Source organism: Pseudonaja textilis, chromosome 5 (assembly GCF_049901715.1).
Source record: "Pseudonaja textilis isolate UNSWEBS1 chromosome 5, rPseTex1.2, whole genome shotgun sequence".
In the NCBI taxonomy this organism is placed as follows: Eukaryota; Metazoa; Chordata; class Lepidosauria; order Squamata; family Elapidae; genus Pseudonaja; species Pseudonaja textilis.
The window spans coordinates 39,297,140-39,319,509 of record NC_141994.1 but is presented as its reverse complement, the minus strand read 5'-3'; the positions used below and the strand labels follow the sequence as shown (position 1 = coordinate 39,319,509).

At 36.8% G+C, this 22,370-nt stretch overlaps 1 protein-coding gene across 5 annotated transcripts in view; it reads right to left on the bottom strand.

Moving 5' to 3' along the window:
• TMTC3 (transmembrane O-mannosyltransferase targeting cadherins 3) overlaps positions 1-22,370 on the bottom strand; it is a 35,379-nt gene that overhangs the window by 5,370 nt on the left and 7,639 nt on the right. For 3 of the 5 annotated variants that reach the window (XM_087934546.1, XM_087934547.1, XM_087934545.1), the window contains exons 2-12: positions 19,094-19,214; positions 17,194-17,407; positions 16,294-16,512; positions 14,997-15,096; positions 14,251-14,366; positions 12,808-12,980; positions 9,488-9,740; positions 4,713-4,861; positions 2,956-3,076; positions 1,754-1,865; positions 235-338 (exon numbers count right to left, since the gene is read on the bottom strand). In XM_087934546.1, coding sequence (XP_087790672.1) covers positions 235-338; positions 1,754-1,865; positions 2,956-3,076; positions 4,713-4,861; positions 9,488-9,740; positions 12,808-12,980; positions 14,251-14,366; positions 14,997-15,096; positions 16,294-16,512; positions 17,194-17,382 — 1,536 coding nt within the window. In that variant the 5' untranslated portion in view covers positions 17,383-17,407; positions 19,094-19,214. Of the gene's footprint in view, positions 1-234; positions 339-1,753; positions 1,866-2,955; positions 3,077-4,712; positions 4,862-9,487; positions 9,741-12,807; positions 12,981-14,250; positions 14,367-14,996; positions 15,097-16,293; positions 16,513-17,193; positions 17,408-19,088; positions 19,215-22,370 lie in introns of all 5 variants that reach the window. The other 2 variants (XM_087934548.1, XM_087934549.1) reach the window with 1 other exon arrangement.

The following is a 22,370-nucleotide window of genomic DNA, read 5'->3' as shown; positions in this document are numbered from 1 at the left end:
TAACTGTAGACAATTAATAACCTACCATATACATTTTTAATTTTTAAAAATATTAAACATTAAATTAAAAATATGACAATTATGAAAATACAGACAAGAAAAAGGCTGACCTAGACTGATTGCTAAAATTTCTAGCAAAGTAAAAAAGAAGACTCCCTGTGCTACAATATTTTTTGCTAAAAAAACATTCCAAGTCCAATGCAACTTCTCAAATAAGCCGTGTATTCCACTTACCTGTGGCATCAATGATTTTGCAACTAAGTAGGATTCTTCTGCTTCTCTGGTTCTGTTTAAATTTTTGTAAGTTCTTCCTACATTCATATGGGCACCAATATCATCTTCAAATTGCAAGATAAACAAGACCTTCAGTACTTTCTTTCTCTCTAAAATTCTAGCTTCAATCACAACAATTTTAAACTAGACATCAAATAAATATTAAATCCTCTTTGCTTCCACTTATTTCTATCTAAAGTGTGACTGATATGACATATGTTGTACAATTTTGTCAAACTAGTCTCAAGAAATTAATTTGATAATTCAAAACAAGTATTTTGCAAAGTTCGAAGTACAGAACACACACACATATTGCACACATTACATTAAAAAATATGGTTTATCTTTGCTTGGGCCACTTGGCTGTTTAATTCAGAGGCGGGTAAAGATGCTTTTAAGCTACCTCTGGATTCTGTCAGCCTAGGCCAATATGGCAATGATGAGGGATTACAATCTGGAAGCAATCAGAGGGATGTACATTTCCTCCCAAGCACAAGCTACTTTGATGAATACAATGTTCCTATAATCTCACGCATACCTGATTCTTTTTTAAATAGCATTGTTAAGGACTGAGCATAGAACTTTTTGCACGTAAAATATGTGCTTTGCCTCTGAATTACAGAGCTTTCCCTTAGAAAAATCAGCCTTGGAAGATTAATATGCAACTTAATAATAGCTAGATTGGAGCAGGAAGTTTCTTTAAACAGCTTCTTAAAATATTATATTGAAGGAATCAGGACACAAGCAAACTTTCCATACTTATATAAATTCATAAAATTATATACATTTTTAAGATTTCACACTAACATTTATTTTATTTTCACAATTTATGTATTACTCCAAAGTATCACCCTGAGTAGTTAACAGAAAAACATAAACTAACATTTCATAGTAAAACTCACTACTCTCAGACCAAAGTAACCTTGCTAAGAACAGCCGACTGTCATATTAGCTCAGAACAAATTCCTGTTTACAAAGAGGAATTTTCAGGACTTTCTGGAATGCCAAGAATAGGAACAGCCTTATCTCTGCAGACAGCAAGTTTTCCAATGCTGGAGCAACCAAGGAAATTGCTTGTCCTTCTGGACTATGGTCCTTCCACCTCTTGCAATGACAAGAGGAAAAAAGAAACCCCTTTCTCAATGGTCTTATAGATAGGGCAGAAAACATGGTTAAAGTGATCCCCAATACAGCCTAGTGTAAGACTCATAAAATAATTATCCTGTAAAGATATCCTGTAAACCTCTTATATCCGTGTTGATTACTGAGTTGTCTTCAAAGGCAGTACCTCAAAGGGAACACTGCAATAGTAAAATGCATGGGAATAAAGAAATGAGCCATTAAAGCTTTCTGGTCTAAGTTGCAGTGCTGATAATGCCGACTAATACTAGGCAAAGGCTTTTCTGGTCACAGGGAAAATATTATGCAAAGAGAGTTCTCATATTATTGCCTTTCATGCTAGCTATCTTTTACAACTCACCTGGCTGCACTTGGGTGGCCTGTATGAAGAATCGCAACGCTCTTTCAAAGTTCTTTTCATTTTCTAAAGCATGACCCACATTATTCCAGAGTTTGGCATTGTTCTTATTCACCTGAACAGAGAAAACATGTTCATGACATATCAGAAACAAATGCAAATTGAATAATTCAGTTATGGAAGCATAATCTATTGATGTGGGATGTTTAAGAAAGTATGTATAAAGAACTTGCCAATGCATGGACTAAGGGAATATATAAAAGCTTTATGGGCATACCAATAATGTTAGGGACATTTGGAGCTGAACTCATTTATTTCAAATTTAAAATCTCCTGAGACATCGGATTTGGAGACATCTACTATAAAAGATTGAAATGGTATGACAGTGGATACAGTAAGAAAAATTGTGGGAGGAATCAGGACAAAAGGTAAATTTGATTTTTAGTAAGTTAATATTACTGCACCAAAGATGGAAACTATTGTCATATTTGTTTTAAAATGTAAGACACTGTTGAAACAAAAAAATATATGTATTGCTAAAAAAAATAAATTTCTCAGTATTACATATACTGTTTTAGCTAGACATGTCTTAGGACTTGTATTTCAGTAGTAGAGTAACTCTGATTTTTCATCTACAGGCAGTACTCACTTAATGATCACAACTGGGACTCATAATTTTGTCATTAAAACAATGTGATTATTAAGTGAAACATCATGTGACAGCATCCAATTTATATCTGCTGTGGTTGTTCAGCAGATAATCTGAAGCCATTAAGCATGATGTCATATGACCATAAGTAGCTTTTTCCTGGCTTCCCCATTGACTTTGCTTGTCAGAAGCCAACTAAGAAGATCACAAATGTAAATCACATGACCATAGGATACTGCAGCTGTCAGAAATGCATGCTGGTTTTGATAACCAAATAATGATCACATGACTACAGAAACACTGTGACAGCCGTAAGTTCGGAAACCAGTTTTAAATCTACTTTTTCAACACCGTTGCAAGTTCAATGCTAAATGAGGCGGTTATTAACCGAGGACAACGTACATTTACCAATTTACCTCCGGTACATTTACCAGAGGAAAGAGCTCTGAAAACTAAGGTATCAGAGGCTGTCAATCCTGGAGTACTTTTTTCTGACATAAATCCTTCAAGAATGCATTATTATCAAAAATAAGAGTTTAGAATAATAATACTGTACCTTTAAAGCAGACATAAACAATGTGTATTCCGATTCCCAATCCCAGTTCCTCTGCAACGTTTTTAAAGCATGAATGAACAAAACCAAAGACAAGCAAATCCATGATAGCTTTCTCAGGGTACTAGTAAGTAAAAATGAAGAAATATGTGGTTAATGTAATTCATGATTTCTCAGGCTAACATAACATATTTTCCCAATAAGGGCATTTAACTCATATAAGCTCAGTTTACAATTCTGGATCCAATTTAACATTAACCACATTTTCACAATTAGCTGCTTCAGGAAGCAGAACAGATGATGGAGATATTTTGCATTTAGCACTTTATTACAAATAAACAGTAATAAGATACAAAGAGATCATGAACCCTATATAGATGGAAGTTGCTTCTGTATAGCAACTGACTATATTTGCCATTCAATCCATTGATCTTAGCATGTTTGAATCATTAGGAGCTTATTGAATCCTACTAGTAACTAAATATCGCTATTTTGCAAAATGGGACTTATTTGAAATAATTGGAATCTGGACTTCATTTCCAAAATGAAGAAATATAGCTGCCTATATGTGACCATTTGAAACTGTGGAACAGGTCTGTCTGTCTGTCTGTCTGTTTATCTAAAAACAATTATAGTTTCAACATTCGTTTCTGGTTTGCTACTATGACGGCATAAAAGTAATGAACAAAACCATGAAGTCAATCTAAATTATTTTATTATATGAAGCAATATTTATTCTCATTCTTAAGAAGCAAGCAATGCAAAATAAAATATTCATTTCTTTGACAAAAAAAGTCAAACAACTGATAGTCACTTCTCTCCAAAGGAAAATCAAGACTCTACTTTAAGCCCAGTCTGTGAACTTAGTTTGGATGTTTAATATAACAATTTGCTCAGCTACAACTATGGTTTACATTATACAGGGAACTGAGGCGACAAAAAGAGCAAATATTTTATTTTAGAAACACATCTGAGTTGACAGAGCTTATGTGTTAAGAACAAAACATGTTACAAGAGTGTCATAATTACAAATTAAATAATTTGATAAAATAAAAACAGTACAAATTATTAACAATTAATTATTCAGAAAAGGCATCTCCATTTTTAAAAAGGAAGCAAAACCAAACCATATAAAATTTCAAAAACAGAAAACTACAATTGCTGAAATATCAAAGCATTTTTAAAAAACTCTTATTTTCTTTCTCAGGTGCTATAAATCTTTAAAACAAGCAGATATAGTAATAAGGAACTACAGGAAAGAGACAATAATGAAAGGAAATTTAGAAAATCCCTTTCACTTAGTCTCAAGTTAAGGGATGCCCTCAAGCTATTTTAAAATATTTACATAAAAGGAATGGTACTATGACTGAATTGTTGATAAGTAAAATAAGAGGCTAATCATTTGGAAAAGTCAGGCAAATTATTGCTTTTAATAAACATTTAAAATAGTATTGTAGAATGTTCCATTTAAAGGCTCATATCCTGAATACTTGGGGAAATTTCAATTCTATTTAGTTTATTTAATTGTTAAAACGTCAATGACAACTTTAAAAAATGTAATGGCTTTTGAGATATATTTTCCTCCTTTTCCCCAAAAGAAAATTCCTACATTTTGCTGATTATGATGTGGGAAAGATGGTAAAAGCAAGTAAAGATATTAAGCCACTCAGATAACTCTCCCATGCAAGCAGTTTCACCTTTAGTTTCCATTCATGCCCCCACCCCCACCCCTTTCCCCTAAGCAATAATTTTTAACCTACCTGTTACTTGACAGCTTTTTCCACCCATGAGCAACTAGCATGCAGAATCCCATGCTGGGAACATATAACACTCGTTCTGCTACTACGAAGCCAACAGGGAAAAAAAGGTTTGACGCTGGGATGAATGGCAAAACTATTAAACAAAGTGCCTAAAAGAGCAAAAGAAAAAGAACACACAAACACTAGCTAGTAACCCAAAGCAGAAAAATACTTAAACATTATATAGACCTACAGCATACATGTCTGTGAAAGAGGCACTGACTTAATTTTACATTTAGATCCCTATTTTTTCCGCTAGAGTTCTGATGGAATTGGTAACTTGTTATTCACTTATATGCGCTTACCATATCTAGATTTATTTTGTGTCCTTTTAAAGTATGTCTAGAAAGCACGTCTCCAAAGCTACTTCTTAAAAGCTATACAAACTATTACTTTCAAAACTATATGCACATAGTCCTCAACTTACGACAGTTCATTTACTGACAGTTCAAAGTTATGACACTGAAAAAAGGGACTTATGACCATTTTTCACACTTATGTTCCTCCCCATGGTCACATGATAAAAATTCAGATGCTTGGCAACTAGTTCATATTTATAACAGTTGCAGTGTCCTGGAGTAACATGATCAGCTTTTGCAAACTTATGAGGAACAAAGTCAATGGGAAATCCAGATTCACTTAACAACCATGTTATTAACTTAACAAATACAGTGATTCACTTAACAACTGTGGCAAGAAAAGTTGTAAAATGGGTCAAAACTCACTTAACAAATGTTTAACTTAGCAACAGAAATGTTGGGCTCAATTGTGGTCAAGGACTACCTGTATTCATCTATGCATATAAACAATTTGTTATGTACAATAACCAACTCTAATTAAACTGAGCAAACGTTTAGTTGAACTGGATAACTGTAGTTAAATAGCAATAACACTTAAGACTTATATACTATTTCATGGTGCTTTACAGCCCTCTCTAAGCAGTTTACAGAGTCAGCATATTGCCTCAACAATCTGGGCCCTCATTTTATTGACTTTGGAAAGAATCTGAGCCAATCAGCATTAAACTGCTGGCAATTGGCAGAATTAGGCTGCAATACTGCATTCTAACCACTGTGCCACCATAGTTCCAGTTTAAAGATTTAAATTGGCTTGTTTAAAAGTTTTAAACAAGCCAATCAAAAACATATTGATGTAATTGCAAGTTGTGACAGGAGCAATGGATTGAATAGATTTGTTAATAACAGGCCCATAGAGGGGCTTATATCAGTTCAAAGATTTATCCATTATCTTAACTGGATATGATATTGAGTTAGTCTAGAGCAGTCTTACATGTTCAGGAGAAAGATGCATGTGCTTGTATCAGACTGTCAGAATCGTATTATAAGCAAATGTATTATAATTATTTCAAAAAGAGAGAAGAATCCATTGAAGCAATGTAATATTCATATATATCTGATGCTACAGAACAGCTTTTGCCAGCATAGGCATCCTACAGATGGATGCATTTTAAATCCCAGAATTCTTCAATTGGCATAATTATCACAGAGAATTCTATGAGTTGAATTCCTCATATTTGGAGGTTACTCAGGTTGGAGATAAACTGCTGTAGGAGATCCAAACCAAATTCATCTGTACGCAGTGCCAATATTGGAACAGTTTATTCACAACCTTTCTAATTCCTTGAAGTTTACACAGCTAGATCTGTTTAGCTTTGCAAAACCTTACCAAAGATTTAATTGCAAACAACATACAAGCAACTGGGTTAGCTACCTCTGTTGCACTCGTTATCGGTCTCAATCTGCTTAAAAGCAGGGAGTTGTCCTTATGCTTCCATCACTGCACATTTTACGTAAGTTACGTACTGCTTCTCAGAAAGCAACGTTATAGCAGCATAGAATACGTGCAAGTTTATTAGACCCTGATGCCCAGATATGTCATACTCAGTATGGCAAGTATATTACATACATACATTACACCGGGTAATATCCCCCAAAGGCCAGCACCATCAGTTGTGATGTCCAAGGCAACCCATGACTCAGACTGATTTTAAGTTCTGCCTCCTGAAGTAACTCAGGTTCTCAGATAATGTGTTTAATTTAGATCAATAATAATTCATAAGCTTCTTCCTGGAGCACAAACTACAAAGCAGGCTTTCCTGGAAAAGGAATGAATTACTTATTTTTTTCTTCATAGTAAAATACCCAGCCAAATGTCTTTGGATGCATCACTGCCGGTTTTTCTTCTTCTTTTTTTGCTACTGAGCCACATCTAAACTACTCCCTTAGCAGAGAGTGAAGGCAATTTATTCATAATCCTATTGAGTCATTATGAATTCAACAGTCAACATAAAATGCCAATAAGCTTTTAGGAAATGAAATTAAACAGTATGCAAGTGCTTAGTTTTTATAATAATGACACAACAGAAACATTGCCTAAACTTATAATTTATTTATTTAAAATATTTATATGGCCGCTCACCCTAAGCAGCTCTGAATAACTCACACAAGAATCACAGAAATCCATTCTTAATGTAGGCAACACTAAATGTCTAAGTTCTGGTGGTATATTCCAAATCAAAATGCTACCTTTTTTGATGCAGAATTCAGTTTCTAAAAAAAAAACCCTTAAAGCATTCATATACCTTTAAATGAAATCAGCTGAAAAACCAGATGGCCAGGAAAAATAGGATTTTCTAATGACATTTTAATGTTTTTGTGATGCTGACTGTATGTAGCCCATATAACTTTTTATGTAACAAATAACATTACTTCGGCTCCATTATAACTGTGATCAACATAAAGCATAAAATTAGCCCAAGGTCTCCCCTTTCTATTTAATTGTTTGTTTTCCTAAATTATTGCTAGAACAGCAATGCTTGTTAGGAAGTAATCAAGTGACTTCCAGCATTTTTGCTCATTTGAGACTTCATTTCATTCATAGATCAAGCATTGGATGGGAGTGGGGAGGAGAGGAGAGTCCTTTAATCCAGAAACTACCCACAGTGCTGTTACTGTGTTGTTTTAACCTGGCAAAAAAGCCCTGCTGTCAATAAAGCCCACATTGTATGCGCATATTACAAGTGCCCCATAAGCATAGAGGAGCAGATACAAAGTTACACTGTGAAACGGATGCTCCATGAAAGACTTTTAAAAATTCAGCATAATTCAGAATATGCATTATGCAGCCCATTCTTGATACATCCAATGTTCCTCACAATTTTGACTACAGATAATGTACAATGTACCAGCTTGATGAATGCCGATGTTTTCCTGAGTGCTGAACTAATGCAACCCAAAGTGTTACAACATTCAAGGACAAAAAGTAATGTAGAGGCACAGTAGGAACAATAATTAATACAATACCTACAAAAAATAATTATTGAAACGAACCTATGCAAGTATAGTACAATAGAACATGCAACAGGACTTAGCTAATTAAATCAAATGTGGTGATAAATAGGATGTCTATTTTCATATATGCAGCAAAATCGACTTGGGAATATTTCTATCGCTTACACTGAATTGGGACTGAATTGTAGCTGCCGAAAAAAAAGAAACACGAAAAGAAAAGAAAAGTCTAAAGAAAATGTGCTGAATGCAAAATAATCTAATTTAGTATATATTTAAATCTCTCTGTCTAGTTGCAAGTAATACAAGAGGAGTTCCATTTGTGCTGAGAGTGAGCGCTGAAGTACTTCAGGTCTCACCATTATTATCCCAGGTTCACTGTACCTGGGTTGTACGTTTGGGATGGAGGTTCCCCCAGGTAAGGGAACCGAGAGGCCAGGGTTAGGGAATGCTGCCTCTCTTGGCCCGTCTCTCCTGCTGCTCCCTGTGATTTACAGAGGAGTTGAGGGAGTTGAAAAAGAGTCAGGAGCCATCTAAAGGAGCACTGGAAGAAAACAAAGAATGAGCTTGACCAAACACAGGCTAAGGCCACTATTAAGGCTTATCTCATGATGGCAGGAACAGAGAAGTGCCAATACTTCTCCACTCCACCACCCAGCACCCTGTTTAGGGTTACCTGGATTCTCCTTGGAAAGGGGAGCCTGAAGGCCCATTTACAGGGCCATGCAGAGGAATTTTCTGTGCACCTGTAGGATAAAATCGCTTGGATTCATTCCCAGCTGGTTACCAAGCCTGGTGTAAGTCCTGTGGAGACACCCAGAGAATAGACTTACCCAGTTATTTGGGATTGGTTTGATTCTGTTGGACCTGAGGAAATGGACAGGATCCTCTGGAATGTAAATGCTACCACCTGTGTATTAGATCCATGCCCTCCTGGCTGGTTAAGACTGCCCAGGAGGTAGATGGTGAATTTATCCTTGTTGGCGGGGAAGTTCCTGGATCTTTTTAAAGAGGCACTCATGTGCCTCCTCCTCAAGAAGCCATGGCTTCATACCATTCTGGACAATTTTTGTCCAGTCTTCAACCTCGCCTTTTGAGGGAAAATGGTTGAGAAGGCAGTGTGTTACTGAGGAAATAAATGATTTGGATTCTCTTCAGTTAAGTTTCAGGCCCAGTTTTAGGACTGAAATGGTAGTGGTCACAGTCATAGATAATCTTGGGTAGTAGCGGAATGGAGGCATGCAGCAATCCTTGCTTGTTTTGACCTCTTGGTGACTTTTGATACCATTGACCATGCAATCTTTTTGGGCTGACTTAGTGATCTGGGGATGGGTGGCACAGTTATGTGAGCTGGGGGTGGGAGGCTCACCTCCTTCCTTCAAGTCAGTCTCAACCAGTCTTGATAGGTAGCCGCATAATGTCACTTACCATTAATACAGTCTTGGAGGAATCCCCAGGATATCGGAGACTGAAGACCACCAAAGTGCCCAAAAAGCAGAAGAAGGTGACAGTGGCAATATTTCTTATATCTAGTATGGATTCTACCAATGGGATGGTGCCCATTGTCCAGTCACAACACAATTCAGAAGGATTTAGAAGCAGCCAAGCATTTACTGGAAGGAGGTAATTGAAAGTCAGCTGCCTCACAGGAGATGGACTTACAGCAGCTGGGTTATCAAACCTAGAAAGAAAAAGTTGAGTTGAGGTGCAACCATATGACATGACATATAACAGGAGAGGTACATTAAATGTCTGGATTAGATCCAGGATTGAGTTAAAGAAGTATTTTGTGAAATGGATGATCTAAAGAGAGAGGTTGGAGGGAAAATGATTTCCCCCCCTCTCCTTCTCCTACAACAATGCTGAAAGTAGAAAGCTTATTCAAAACAGTATGCAAAATGGGACAGTAGCAATGGTGAAAATTGCAGTCCCAACCAAGCTTGATCCTTGCGTTTTTGGCAAGGGAAGGACTTCTTCCATTCATGAAGGGTCAAACGCTAGTTAAAATTCTTGCAAAGCTGCCTTGACCTTTTATCGAACCAAGGAAAATAACAATGTACACATTTCTATAATTTAACAGATACAAGCTGAAGTCCAAAGCAAGCAAGTTAACTGATCAGTTAATCTGTTTAAACTGGGTTTGGCAACTTTTTAAAAGTCTGGTGCAAGCAGAACCTTACTGGGTTCATGATTCATGTATCTTGTACAAGGTCAGGATGCCCAGAAGATTGCTTTGCTGATACAGACATGATTAACTGCTGAAATCACCAAGGAACTTCTATTGCATGTACCTAGGACTGCAAAGTGCTATCCTTTAATCATGCCTGTAATATTTTATGAGAAATAAGTTAAAATCCTCTCTCTTCTACCAAGCCTTCTTTACATAAATGTTGGGCAAATACTTTTTGTTTCTGCCTTTTCCCCCACCTCTTCTTACTCTATTGGTTTTTACATTTATTATTTTATTGTACAATTCATATGTTGTAAACTGCTTTGAGATGCTTTTATGTAGTAAATAGTATAAAATATATTAAGTGAAACCATCAAGTTAGTGGACGACAGGGTATATTGAAGTCCACCCAAAAATTATGGAAACAAATTCTCAGGACAGAGATAGCTTGTTACTCAAAAGCCAGCAACTGCTTGGCTTCAAGCCGGCAAGTCCATTGAAATATGGGAAAGGGACCAAGGTATAAACTGGTATGGGTGTAAGAAAGAAAAATAGCTATGTTGACAGAGAAGCCTCAATTATTTAATACAATTTCAGCCTATTCGCAGTAGACATTCTTATCTAACTACAGCATGTCAAGGGTCTGAGAACTTCTGCTGAGTTCAAACCTGCCATCCAAATTAAGCTGGACATCTATGACTGAATCCTGGATGAGGAAACATGCGCTGCATGCATGTACCCTATCTTTTGCAGATGAGCAATTCTGAGACGGGCAATGCATACTTTGTCTTCTATCTAATTTCAATCCCTAAACTTACAGGGGAATTCCTGAATAGACTTATGAGTTTGTTGGAACAATAAACATAAGAGCCAACATGTTTAATGCATAAGTGAGATAAAATACACTGCTCAAAAAAATAAAGGGAACACAAAAATAAGACGTCATAGATCTGAATGAATGAAATATTCTTATTAAATACTTCGTTCATTACATAGTTGAATGTCCTGACAACAAGATCACACAAAAATTATCAATGGAAATCAAATTTAGCAACTCATGGAGGTCTGGATTTGGAGTTACACTCAAAATTAAAGTGGAAAAAAACACTACAGGCTGATCCAACTTTGATGTAATGTCCTTAAAACAAGTCAAAATGAGGCTCAGTCATGTGTGTGGCCTCCACGTGCCTGTATGACCTCCCTACAATGCCTGGGCATGCTCCTGATGAGGTGGCGGATGGTCTCCTGAGGATCTCCTCCCACACCTGGACTAAAGCATCCTCTAACTCCTGGACAGTCTGTGGTGCAATGTGGCGTTGGTGGATGGAGTGAGACATGATGTTCTAGATGTGCTCAACTGGATTCAGGTCTGGGGAACGGACGGGCCAGTCCATAGCATCAATGCCTTCATCTTGCAGGAACTGCTGACACACTCCAGCCACATGAGGTCTAGCATTGTCGTGCATTAGGAGGAACCTAGGTCCAACCGCACCAGCATATGGTCTCACAAGGGGTCTGAGGATCTCATCTCGGTACCTAATGGCAGTCAGGCTACCTCTGGTGAGCACATGGAGGGCTGTGTGGCCCCCTAAAGAAATGCTACCCCACACCATTACTGACCCACTGCCAAACCGGTTATGCTGCAGGATGTTGCAGGCAGCAGAAAATTCTCCACGGTATCTCCAGACCCTGTCACGTCTGTCACATATGCTCAGTGTGAACCTGCTTTCATCTGTGAAGAGCACAAGGCAGCAGTTGCGAATTTGCCAATCTTGGTGTTCTCTGGCAAATGCCAAACGTCCTGCACGGTGTTGGGCTGTAAGCACAACCCCCACCGGTGGACGTCGGGCCCTCATACCACCCTCATGGTGTCTGTTTCTGACCATTTGAGCAGCCACATGCACATTTGTGGCCCGCTGGAGGTTATTTTGCAGGGCTCTGGTAGTGCTCCTCCTGTCCCTCCTTGCACAAAGGCGGAGGTAGCTGTCCTGATGCTGGGTTGTTGCCCTCCTACGGCCTCCTTCACGTCTCCTGATGTACTGGCCTGTCTCCTGGTAGCGCCTCCATGCTCTGGACACTATGCTGACAGACACAGCAAACCTTCTTGCCACAGCTCGCATTGAGGTGCCATCCTGGATGAGCTGTACTACCTGAGCCACTTGTGTGGGTTGTAGACTCCATCTCATGCTACCACTAGAGTGAAAGCATCGCCAGCATTCAAAAGTGACCAAATCATCAGCCAGAAAGCATAGGAGCTTAGAAGTGGTCTGTGGTCACCACCTGCAGAACCACTCCTTTATTGGGGATGTCTTGCTAACTGCCTATGCTTTCCACCTGTTGTCTATTCCATTTGCACAACAGCATGTGAAATTGATTGTCAATCAGTGTTGCTACCTAAGTGGACAGTTTGATTTCACAGAAGTGTGATTGACTTGGAGTTATTTAAGTGTTCTCTTTATTTTTTTGAGCAGTGTATATATCCTGAACACAAAGCCAAGGAATAGGAAAACTACTTCAAACAGAAATATTTATCCACTTTTCCCCAAGTTCCTTCACGATTACAAACAGTGGAATTTACCTTGTAAACACCGGTAACTGGGACTGAATAACTTGAACTCTGATCACAACAAGTAGTAGGGTACTGAACATCAGAACAATTAGTTTCAGTAGCATTTGAAGCATACAGTAGGGAATGCTGCCTTTGCCTTGAAGAATGTGTAACACTGTATACCAAAGAATTGGCACAGTATACTGGACAAGGAAATAAAAACAAACAATATTCAAATGAATCTTCTGACACCATTTATCGCACAAACTTCTTCAATATAATGCAATCCAAATGTGCAGGTCTGCAACTCCTCAAATTCCCAAACAAGGTAGCAGTAATTATGGGATTTCATTCAATTGAAACCCACCAAATGGAGAGGGAAAAAAAAGAACCTTCAAACAGGATTCAAAACCCTTTCTGCTCCCTTTATTTCAAAGGGAAATATTTAAACAAGCTTGTCTCATGATTAATGTAACCAAACACTTTCAAGTTTTATTCACTGATCATATTGAGTTCTGCCATACATCAATTCAATAAGCTGTTAATGTTATATTCACTGCCAGTACATTTAACATAAATCCAATATTTAGTGTATTTCAAATATCCATTAACACAACAATGCCTGTATTCTATGCATACTAGAATGGTTAGGTCCCCAATCCAAACTCTTCACATATCTGTCTTGTAGAAAATAGTTCATGCTACCTCCTAGATTTAGAACAGTCTTAAAAAGTGGGTTGTTCTATTATGGCAAAGTAATTGTACTATAGTCTGTTCTGAAGTTTGCTTGTTCTCTACTGACCCATTTCTTTTTCACTGGCTTGGTTATCATGGAACTTAAAAAAAAACATTTCCAGGGTTGATGTAGTTATACCTGAAGTAATGGGGCACAGGGGAAATAATTTTAATAGATAAGAACTAGGTGGTCTGTGGATTCCTTTGCCAGTAATTCAATAATAGGAACAAGAGTTTTCATTTGGTATTTTTAACTTTGGACAAAACCTATTGGATGTGAGATGTCATTGGTATCTTGCATTTGCATGTGACTTGGAACTCAGGTGAGGTAGTCTAGTGTTTCAAACTTGTCTACTTTAAGCTGTGTGGACTTCAACTCCCAGAATTCCACACCCAGCATGGTGATTCAGAACTCTGGGAGTTGAAGTTCACACATCTTGAAGTTGACAAGTTTGAAAAACATTGATCTAATCAGTCTGGAATACATTTGAGTGTCCTCCTTTAGCACAAAGGGATCCCAGATAATCTTTATGATACTTTCAGTTCTATTCTGCAATAAAAATGTTGGGACTAAATTATTCATCTAGATATATTCATTAAATGTAATACACTCCTGTGAATAGAGTGTGATATCACCAACTTGAATAAATATATCTAAAGGGAATCATTTAAATCCCATAGCCAAATGTCTCCATGTTTTAATTTCAGATTTGAAATTGAATCAGATAAATTCCTTACCCCTTGAGCAATAAATACTTCATAGACACAACATATCCCCACCACGGTTACTCCTTGTTCCTTACATAATGTAGCAACAGCCACCAAAAAAACTGTTGCTGCAATAGGAGTCCACACTGCAATATAAGATACAAAAATAGTTAGTCTTCATGAAATTGGGAAAAGCAACATTGCAATTCAAATGTCAGCCTAGAAATATTTCCTTACTCTCTGAACAATGAATGTACATTGTCTTGCCAGATGGTTTTATTGGAGACTGACCACATTTTACAGCTATTTAAGAATAGAAGTACCATCTTATACTGTAACATTCATTTGTAGATGCCATGCCAAGGTATAGATCTTCAATCTGGTGCCCTGCCACAACTTCCAAAATCATGTGGCCTTTGCTCGTTTCCTTAAATTAGGATTGGGTGACCTTTTACAGATGTCGGCTTTCCTTAAAATATTTTTTATTGTGAGACATGTGGTGGCAGAGATGCAGCAAGGAATGATTGATTCCAGTGCTAAGGGTATGATTGGGACCTATCGCTCTCTGGCTTTCATATTAATATATGCTTTACTCTTATCCATAGAACAACAGATAGGTCTGAACTGACTTGTTACACTGTGATTTGAAATCACACAACCACTGCTATCCGGGCTTTAAGAAATCACACAACCAGTTTCCCTATTCGGGCTTTAAGTAACTGCATTGAGGATATGGGGTAGGGGATGAATTATTGACCACTGATGGTTTGCTTTACCTATAGTGTTTTCCGGCCCTCTGGATCTGGTATAGGACAGAAAAGCAGCCAGAAAAAAAATTGAGGAGAGAAGTTCTGCTCTGCCCACCACACCAGTTACCTAAATAAAAGATATAGCAATATAAATCATTTAAATAAAATGAGATAAAATATTCAAGTAATAGACAAAAAAAATCTTACATATATTTGTATTAGAGTTCCGACCTTCCATTGTTTTGATGAAGTATGCAGGGACAGAATTAGACTGCCATCATGTGGATAAACAAGGAAATGCCCATATTCTAAATTAGTATTATAAGTAAAGTGAAGATGTTCTGAGGCATAGGTGTCAAAGTCGTGTCATCATGGTGACGTCACATGACATATTACGTTTTCCCCCTTTGCTAGACTGGGCATAGGCGTGGCCAGCATGTGATGCATCTGGCCCGTGGCCTTCAAGTTTGACAACCTGTTCTGAGGTCAAGCCCAACTCCTGTTGACTTATATTAACCCATCCATGGACTTTTCTTGAGAATAGTATATAAAGTATTGCCATTGCCTTTTTCCAGGGTGCTTTTCCAACTCCCAGCCCACATACCCAAATTAATCAAGACTGACTTGCTTGGTTTTAACTTGCAGAACTTAGTAAGAAAGCAAGTTGCCATATCAGAATTGTTTTATTTTTAGTCAGGAATGAATTTTGGAGAAAAAATGTGCATTATCCCAAACAAATGTGACCTAGAATAAACTTTTCTTTCTTCCTTTCTCTTTTGGTTACATGACATAAATGGATGGGTGGGAAAGAGAAAACAGAATAAGAAGAATCTGACTCATTCAGAGACCAAGAATGAGGGAAAATGTTGATTGCTCGGTGAATATATGCTTAGAAAAAGCTCTTTGGATTCAAAAGACATGATGTAATCTGAGCACTGTGTATGTACATTAACAGTCATTTTGCCAAGCAGAAGCCCTGCCAAACACATGACCTTGGAACGTTCTTGACACAATTGCACAAGCCTTCAATAGGACAAGCTGCTTCACAGCTTTAACAAGGGAGCAATTCATTGCTTATGCCAGTTCACTTCCTAAAGCACACTTCAAATGCACTAACACAATCATGTGGTAGCTGGAAAGGTAATGTCTGGAAGTACACGATAGGTTTAAATGTAGATGTATTTGAGAATTAAAAAAACCCTTTATTTTAACATTTCCCCCCATTTCTTTAAATTGTTTTCTCAGTATCATCCCCCTGCATTGTTTCCCTACACTGTTTAAGAACTCTCCAGTTTGAACTAGCAAGACCTTTAAATGTACTTACTGCTTCAGTATGTATGGGATGTACTGCGAATAGTAAAGATGCAACCAAGCTGCTTTTGTTGTCTAAGAAAAGCTTACAGACTTTGAGAAAAATGATACAAACAATTGCGTGAAAGATGACATTCAGGAAGTGGTAAGAAATAGCATTTAATTCACTGAAAAGATAGTTCAAACGAAATGTGAAGACAGTGAGAGGGCGATACGACTTATGACTTCTCTCCTAAAAGACAAAACAAAGAAGTAAACAACATCACATAGATGAACAGGAATAAAAGCTATTGGTAAAATGGAAAATTCTAAAAAAAAGTTTTAGAAGCCTAAACAAGTAGTATATGTATCTTCTGCCTTAAAGATGATGATAAATGAACAGCCAGATAGACAAACTAGGCAAATGCATAGTTTGCATAGTTTATATACACTGCACAAATCTACTCCTTTGTACAATGCTAGATTACATTGTATTTTCTCTTCAAACATTCAAAGTAACATGAATAGGAGATTTGGAAAATTGCCAATGTCCCCCTGAGCCTTGAGGGCACTCATGCCAATTCTGTTTGCTCAAAAACAATCAAATATTCTCCCTGAAGTTCTCTGTGTATGACAGAGTCTACTTGCTCATTCCAATTATTTTCTGATATGATAAGGGTTTATAAAGTATAAATTTTAGATAATCTAGTTTGAATTACACTAATTTTTCCTGTAGTCTTTAATATCTTGATGATCAAGATTTATATCCTGGTCACCAAATATGTTGTAAAATAAAATGAAAGAAAAATAAAATTTCAGCATTTTGTAAAATATCACTGAAGGCTGAAATGACATTTTTAAAGTGCAAAGTAGGTCTACACATTGGTTCAATGCTTTATAAAAATGCTTTAAGTGTCCTGTAGGGAATATTTACCTCAGACATGGGTGTTCCCCAGAAGTCATTCAAAAAAAGATTCTTAATTGGAGTTGAAGGATGCAAATCTTTATTGTCCAAAATGGCAGAAACATCATCAAAAACAAAGCCACAAAATAGACTGTTCCAGTAGCAAGCGGCCACTACTCCAAATATTAGTGCAAATTCCTTTAGGCTAACATAAGCCATCTTCTCTGGAACTCATACAAACTATCTGTAAAAAGAAATTCAGCTTGTTTTAAACATCTGCTTCCATCAACATAAATATACACAGAGAAGATTAACTGAAAACCAGAAGATGGCTGCTTATCTCTATAAGTAAATAAAACTTATTTTCACAAAAAAATGGCCACATTTTAACATAAGGGCTGCAGCTTTATATCCAAGCAATATTGCTTGTTGGTTTCACTCACTTGCTTTTACACAAACTTAAAAATGTGATAACATCTGGTATTTTGCTAATTACAATTTTGAAAAACAAAAACATTCAACAAGATGGGCTGGTTCATAACTGCTTAGAAGAGAATCATCTATTCCAACAATACTTTCAGTAATGCTTTGGGGGGGAGGGAGAGGAAAACTACTACCTTATAAAAGCCTACACACTGAGCTTCACTTCTAAAGATATACACATGGGTTTGTATTGTTAAGTCTCAGGAATTATAACATCCTAATTCCTTCTTTTTCAATGACAAGAGCAGAAAGCTTTGACTTCAAAAGAAATAGCATGCGATCCTTAGGGACCAAATCACTTACTCTGAACTGAGTTACCTTTCTTTGAACTGAGATATTTTTCCTGCAAACATTATTTTCTGCTTTAAGAGTTAATCCTCTTAAAATTATCTTTCTCCTTACCAGGCTGCTGGCCATAGGTATGCATTAAAAACTGAATAGGAAGTTAGGCCATGCTGTCTGGTTTAACTGAGGGCACACAAATACATACAACATTCTATTGGAATAAATAGCAAGGGGGGAAAAAGCAACAGGTGTTTATATCGATAAAAAATTAAAATCAGATATATTATTTATTGATTAGAAAGTAACATATATAATTTGCAATGAAAATGTATCTCCTTTGAAGTACATTTTATTCCGAAAGATACTGTATTAATCATCTACTACTACTACATCTACTATTTTAATCTTTTTAGATTGCTGTAAGTCTTTCAGTACTTTTCAGCTAAATACCATGCCATAAATAATTTTTAAAGTTTACAGGTCTTATTAAACAGATTAAAAACTTTAAATTGACTTATTAAAACATAAGTAAGATTGTATACTATGGTTGGACCTTTTCAGATCATATAAATCTTTAACCTGCTAGCAAGTGGTGACACCTTGGCATCCACTGAACTGTAACAACTGTTGATACTCTTTCTGGATGTAGTATTGAAATCAAACTCCTTAGACACATCAGCAATTGCTGAAAAATGAATGGGTACTTGGAACTACCAGTAGTTTTACTGACTGCAATCAAAATACAATAGCTCTTCCCATGAAAAAAAAAATTGGTAGGCAAATATACCTTGCCAGAGAATCCCCTACTTTAAAGTGAAAAATTATCACATTAGTCTGGATATGGTTGTTATGACAGAACCATGTTTCCTTATATTACATACCAAAATGCACATACAGAGAAAAAGGCATTTTCTTTTACTGAATGAGATCAACCACCATTATAAAAATAAAGTTTTCAAAAGGCTTGTACACACATTTGATTTTACCAGTAATCTTGAATTAACATTTTGATTCGATCTGTTCACCAATATTTTTATGTCCAGATTAATATAAAAATGCACAATGCAAAAAAAAAAAGTCATGCATTTTGAATGAAGCAATGATTAAAGAAGAATTTGGGAGGAGTGTCCAAAAATCAACATTTTTAGAACATTTACCTTACCAGTCAAGCATAATATCTTTTTCATTTATGCATTTTCTTCAAGAAAAGCCATTTCTAAAATCTTTTTTCCAATCTGTAGTACTATCAGTAAGTGATCTGTTGCAGTGTTTATGGATCTTTACTAGGAGAAAGGGAAACAAAAATAAGACAGTCTTAGGAAACATATTTAGATCAATTTTATTTAAGCTACCCCAACACAGTTATCTTGTTGGAATTGCAGAATATATACGCTCTTAAGCTATGCAAAATATTGCTTGGCAATATTAAGATTATCCAAAAATATAAACTGAGAAACACTTGTAATTAAGCCAGTTCTAATATTAATATAGTGTCATTTAGTGACTTCAATTGATTCCAGCAAAATGGTCATAGAGCAACACCGCTGCTAAGTAGACATATGTGACACTGTGTGTATTGAGATAGATACATAGAGATGCGGAGAAGATAGCTGGTTGCTGCAATCTTGTTCAGATAAAGTTCTCTCATACAGTGTCCTATGCCTGACCCCTTTCTCCATTTTTGCCTCCTCGCCAGGGGTAGGATGCTACTGGTTTGGTCTGGTTCTATAGGTAGCTCTGAAGAGCAGCAGTCACTGAACCGGTTCGCTGCAACGATCTTCTGGTCATCTGTTTGGCCCAGCTGCCTGCCCGGGCTCTTGGCTGTCCTTTATTTCCTGCTTTTTCAACCTCAGCTGCTTTGCGCGGCACAGCTCAGGTTGAAAAAACAGGAAAGAAGAGGATTTTCAAATGCTGCACGCTCGTCAGCTGTCTTGGCTACACAACTGATTTTTTTGGCAAATGCTGTACATGTGTGTGCACCGGTAGTAACACGGGTTGAATTCTAGCCCTGCTCCTCGCAGTGCAAAGAGATTACTTAAATGAACTATCTCTTCTTGAGTTGTTCTTTTCCGAGCTCAGCCTTTCCTAACAAGCTCAACTGTGACCTTAATTAGTTGATTAGAACCCTCCTTCTGGATAGCTCCCTGAAACTGATTAGACCCTAAGCCAATCTCACCCTTATTGCTAACTGGAATCGACTGGTCCAGTTCAAATATAAGAGAATCAGATTTTTATTAGAAGCTCAGTGTGGGAGCTTTATTATCAGGCAGCGGTACTAAATTGGATTAAATTAGATTGGGTTAAATTAAAAGATAAAAAAATATTAACATTAGAAGGTCATGACCTCCAGATAGGTTGGCATGCATTCCTGCGGGAGAAAAAAGGAAAAGCACATGCCTATTTCAATTAACACCAAAAAGGAGATTCACTTATCCAAATATGGAGAAGTATTAAAAAAACATTATATGAAGATACCACATTGGTTGTCAACTATGGAGGCCATGATACACCTGAATAGACTAGACTTGGGTTAAATGATAAACTACAATGAATTATTAGACACCCAGGAGAAACTAAAATCAAACCAAGAGCTTAAAGAACAGGGAATTATAATTGATCGGTGGCCATACCTACAAATTCAAAATAGATATAAAAAAGATTTAGAAGAATTTGGATTTGACAAGGGGCAAAATCAACTAGATAAAATTCTAATTGGACCAGAACGTAAATTTATATCCAAAACCTATAGATACTTATTAGACTTTAAAATGGAAGAAGAAATTGTGAAGAGCACCATGATAGCAAGGGTGTGGAATTTTGGATACAACATAGATTTAGAAGAATGGGAAAAAATATGGAACACAAATTATAAGTTAACAATAGCTTTGGCATATAAAGAAAATCTATACAAAATGTACTTAGCCCCGGCAAGATTGGCCAAAATATACCCAAATACTAGTCCCAAATGCTGGAAATGCCAACAAGCTGACGGTACCTTCTACCACATATGGTGGTTATGCCCCAAGACCGGGACTTATTGGACCCAAATTAAAGATTAGATACAGGAAATTATAGGATATAAAATTGAACTCAAACCAGAACCCTTCTTCTTGAGAATAATTGGAGATCTCTACCCAAAAAAGATAAAATACATTATCTTACATATATTAACAGCAGCCAGGATAACGTCTGCACAAATGTGGAAAAGACCTATTATTCCAACAGAAGACTTAGTCTACAAAAAATTATAGAATGTGCGGAAATGGACATGCTTACCCTAAAAATGAAAGGAGGATTCCGATTATTACTCGATTTGGCACAAGTGGTACGAATGGTTAGAAAATAGAGATAAGAAACAAGAAGTGAAGATTAATTAGAAGAGACCTTAAAAGAGCAGTGTGTAGATATTAAAATATGTAAAATATACAAATATATATGTTAGTGTTTTGGGGATAAACCCCCTAGCAGAGTGTGCAGCAGCAGTCAAGCCAGGCAGGCAAATGAGAGAGAGAGTGGGCCCAAGAGTATACACACACTGGAGACAAAAACACTGTTTGTGGTTTAAAAATAGTTATTTAATACACACAGAGATTAAGAAGTGTCATTCAGTCCATATGTCAGTATCCAGTATATCTATCCAGTTATCAAGTTCATTAACAGTCAATACAATGTTCTTATCTGCTTGAATATCTTCTCCTCCCGATACCTTTCTCTCAAAGACAACGCTGAATCCTCAGCTCACTAGGCAAACAGTCCTTGTGTTCAGTTGAAATGGTATCTGGCACAGTAGCCATCCAGAGTAAGCAGATAGACGTTCCAACACAGCAGACCAGGAACAGAAACAGGTGCATCCAGAAGCCGGGTCTATTACGTTTCCCTTCCTACCTATATTACTGCCTGCAACGGCACCCACAATGACATTGCAGTTTCTTGTGCTTAAAGCTACAAGACACTTAATCCTAGGTTTACATATTTATTCAACCCAAACCTGGTTGGTGTATCCATATACCCAACAATATAAATTTAGTATAGAGATAAGAGTTATTGGTTGATATGTGTAAAATACTGTAGATGTCTAACTGCTGTGGAAACTGTGAATATGGTTTGTATTGGTGTAATAAAAATTAAATTAAAAAAAAGCTCAGTGTGAAACAATCTTGGACGTATAATAAGAATGGCTTTCTTACTGTTTCTACTATCTACAAAGCTTAATGTTAAGCCTAGGAGATATTTTCTGCCTATCTCTGCATAAAGTGATGGAATAATCATTCCTTGCAGTTTCTGCTACTTTGACAGGGAAAAGTGGGGATAGCAGCATTGTATTTCTCCTTGAAAAAAAATCTCAAGTGCACACCAAAATATCGCATTTATCACCATCAACTAATACTTTACTACCTCTATACCTCTCCATCGCTTCATCCATTGTTTAAAAATGACAA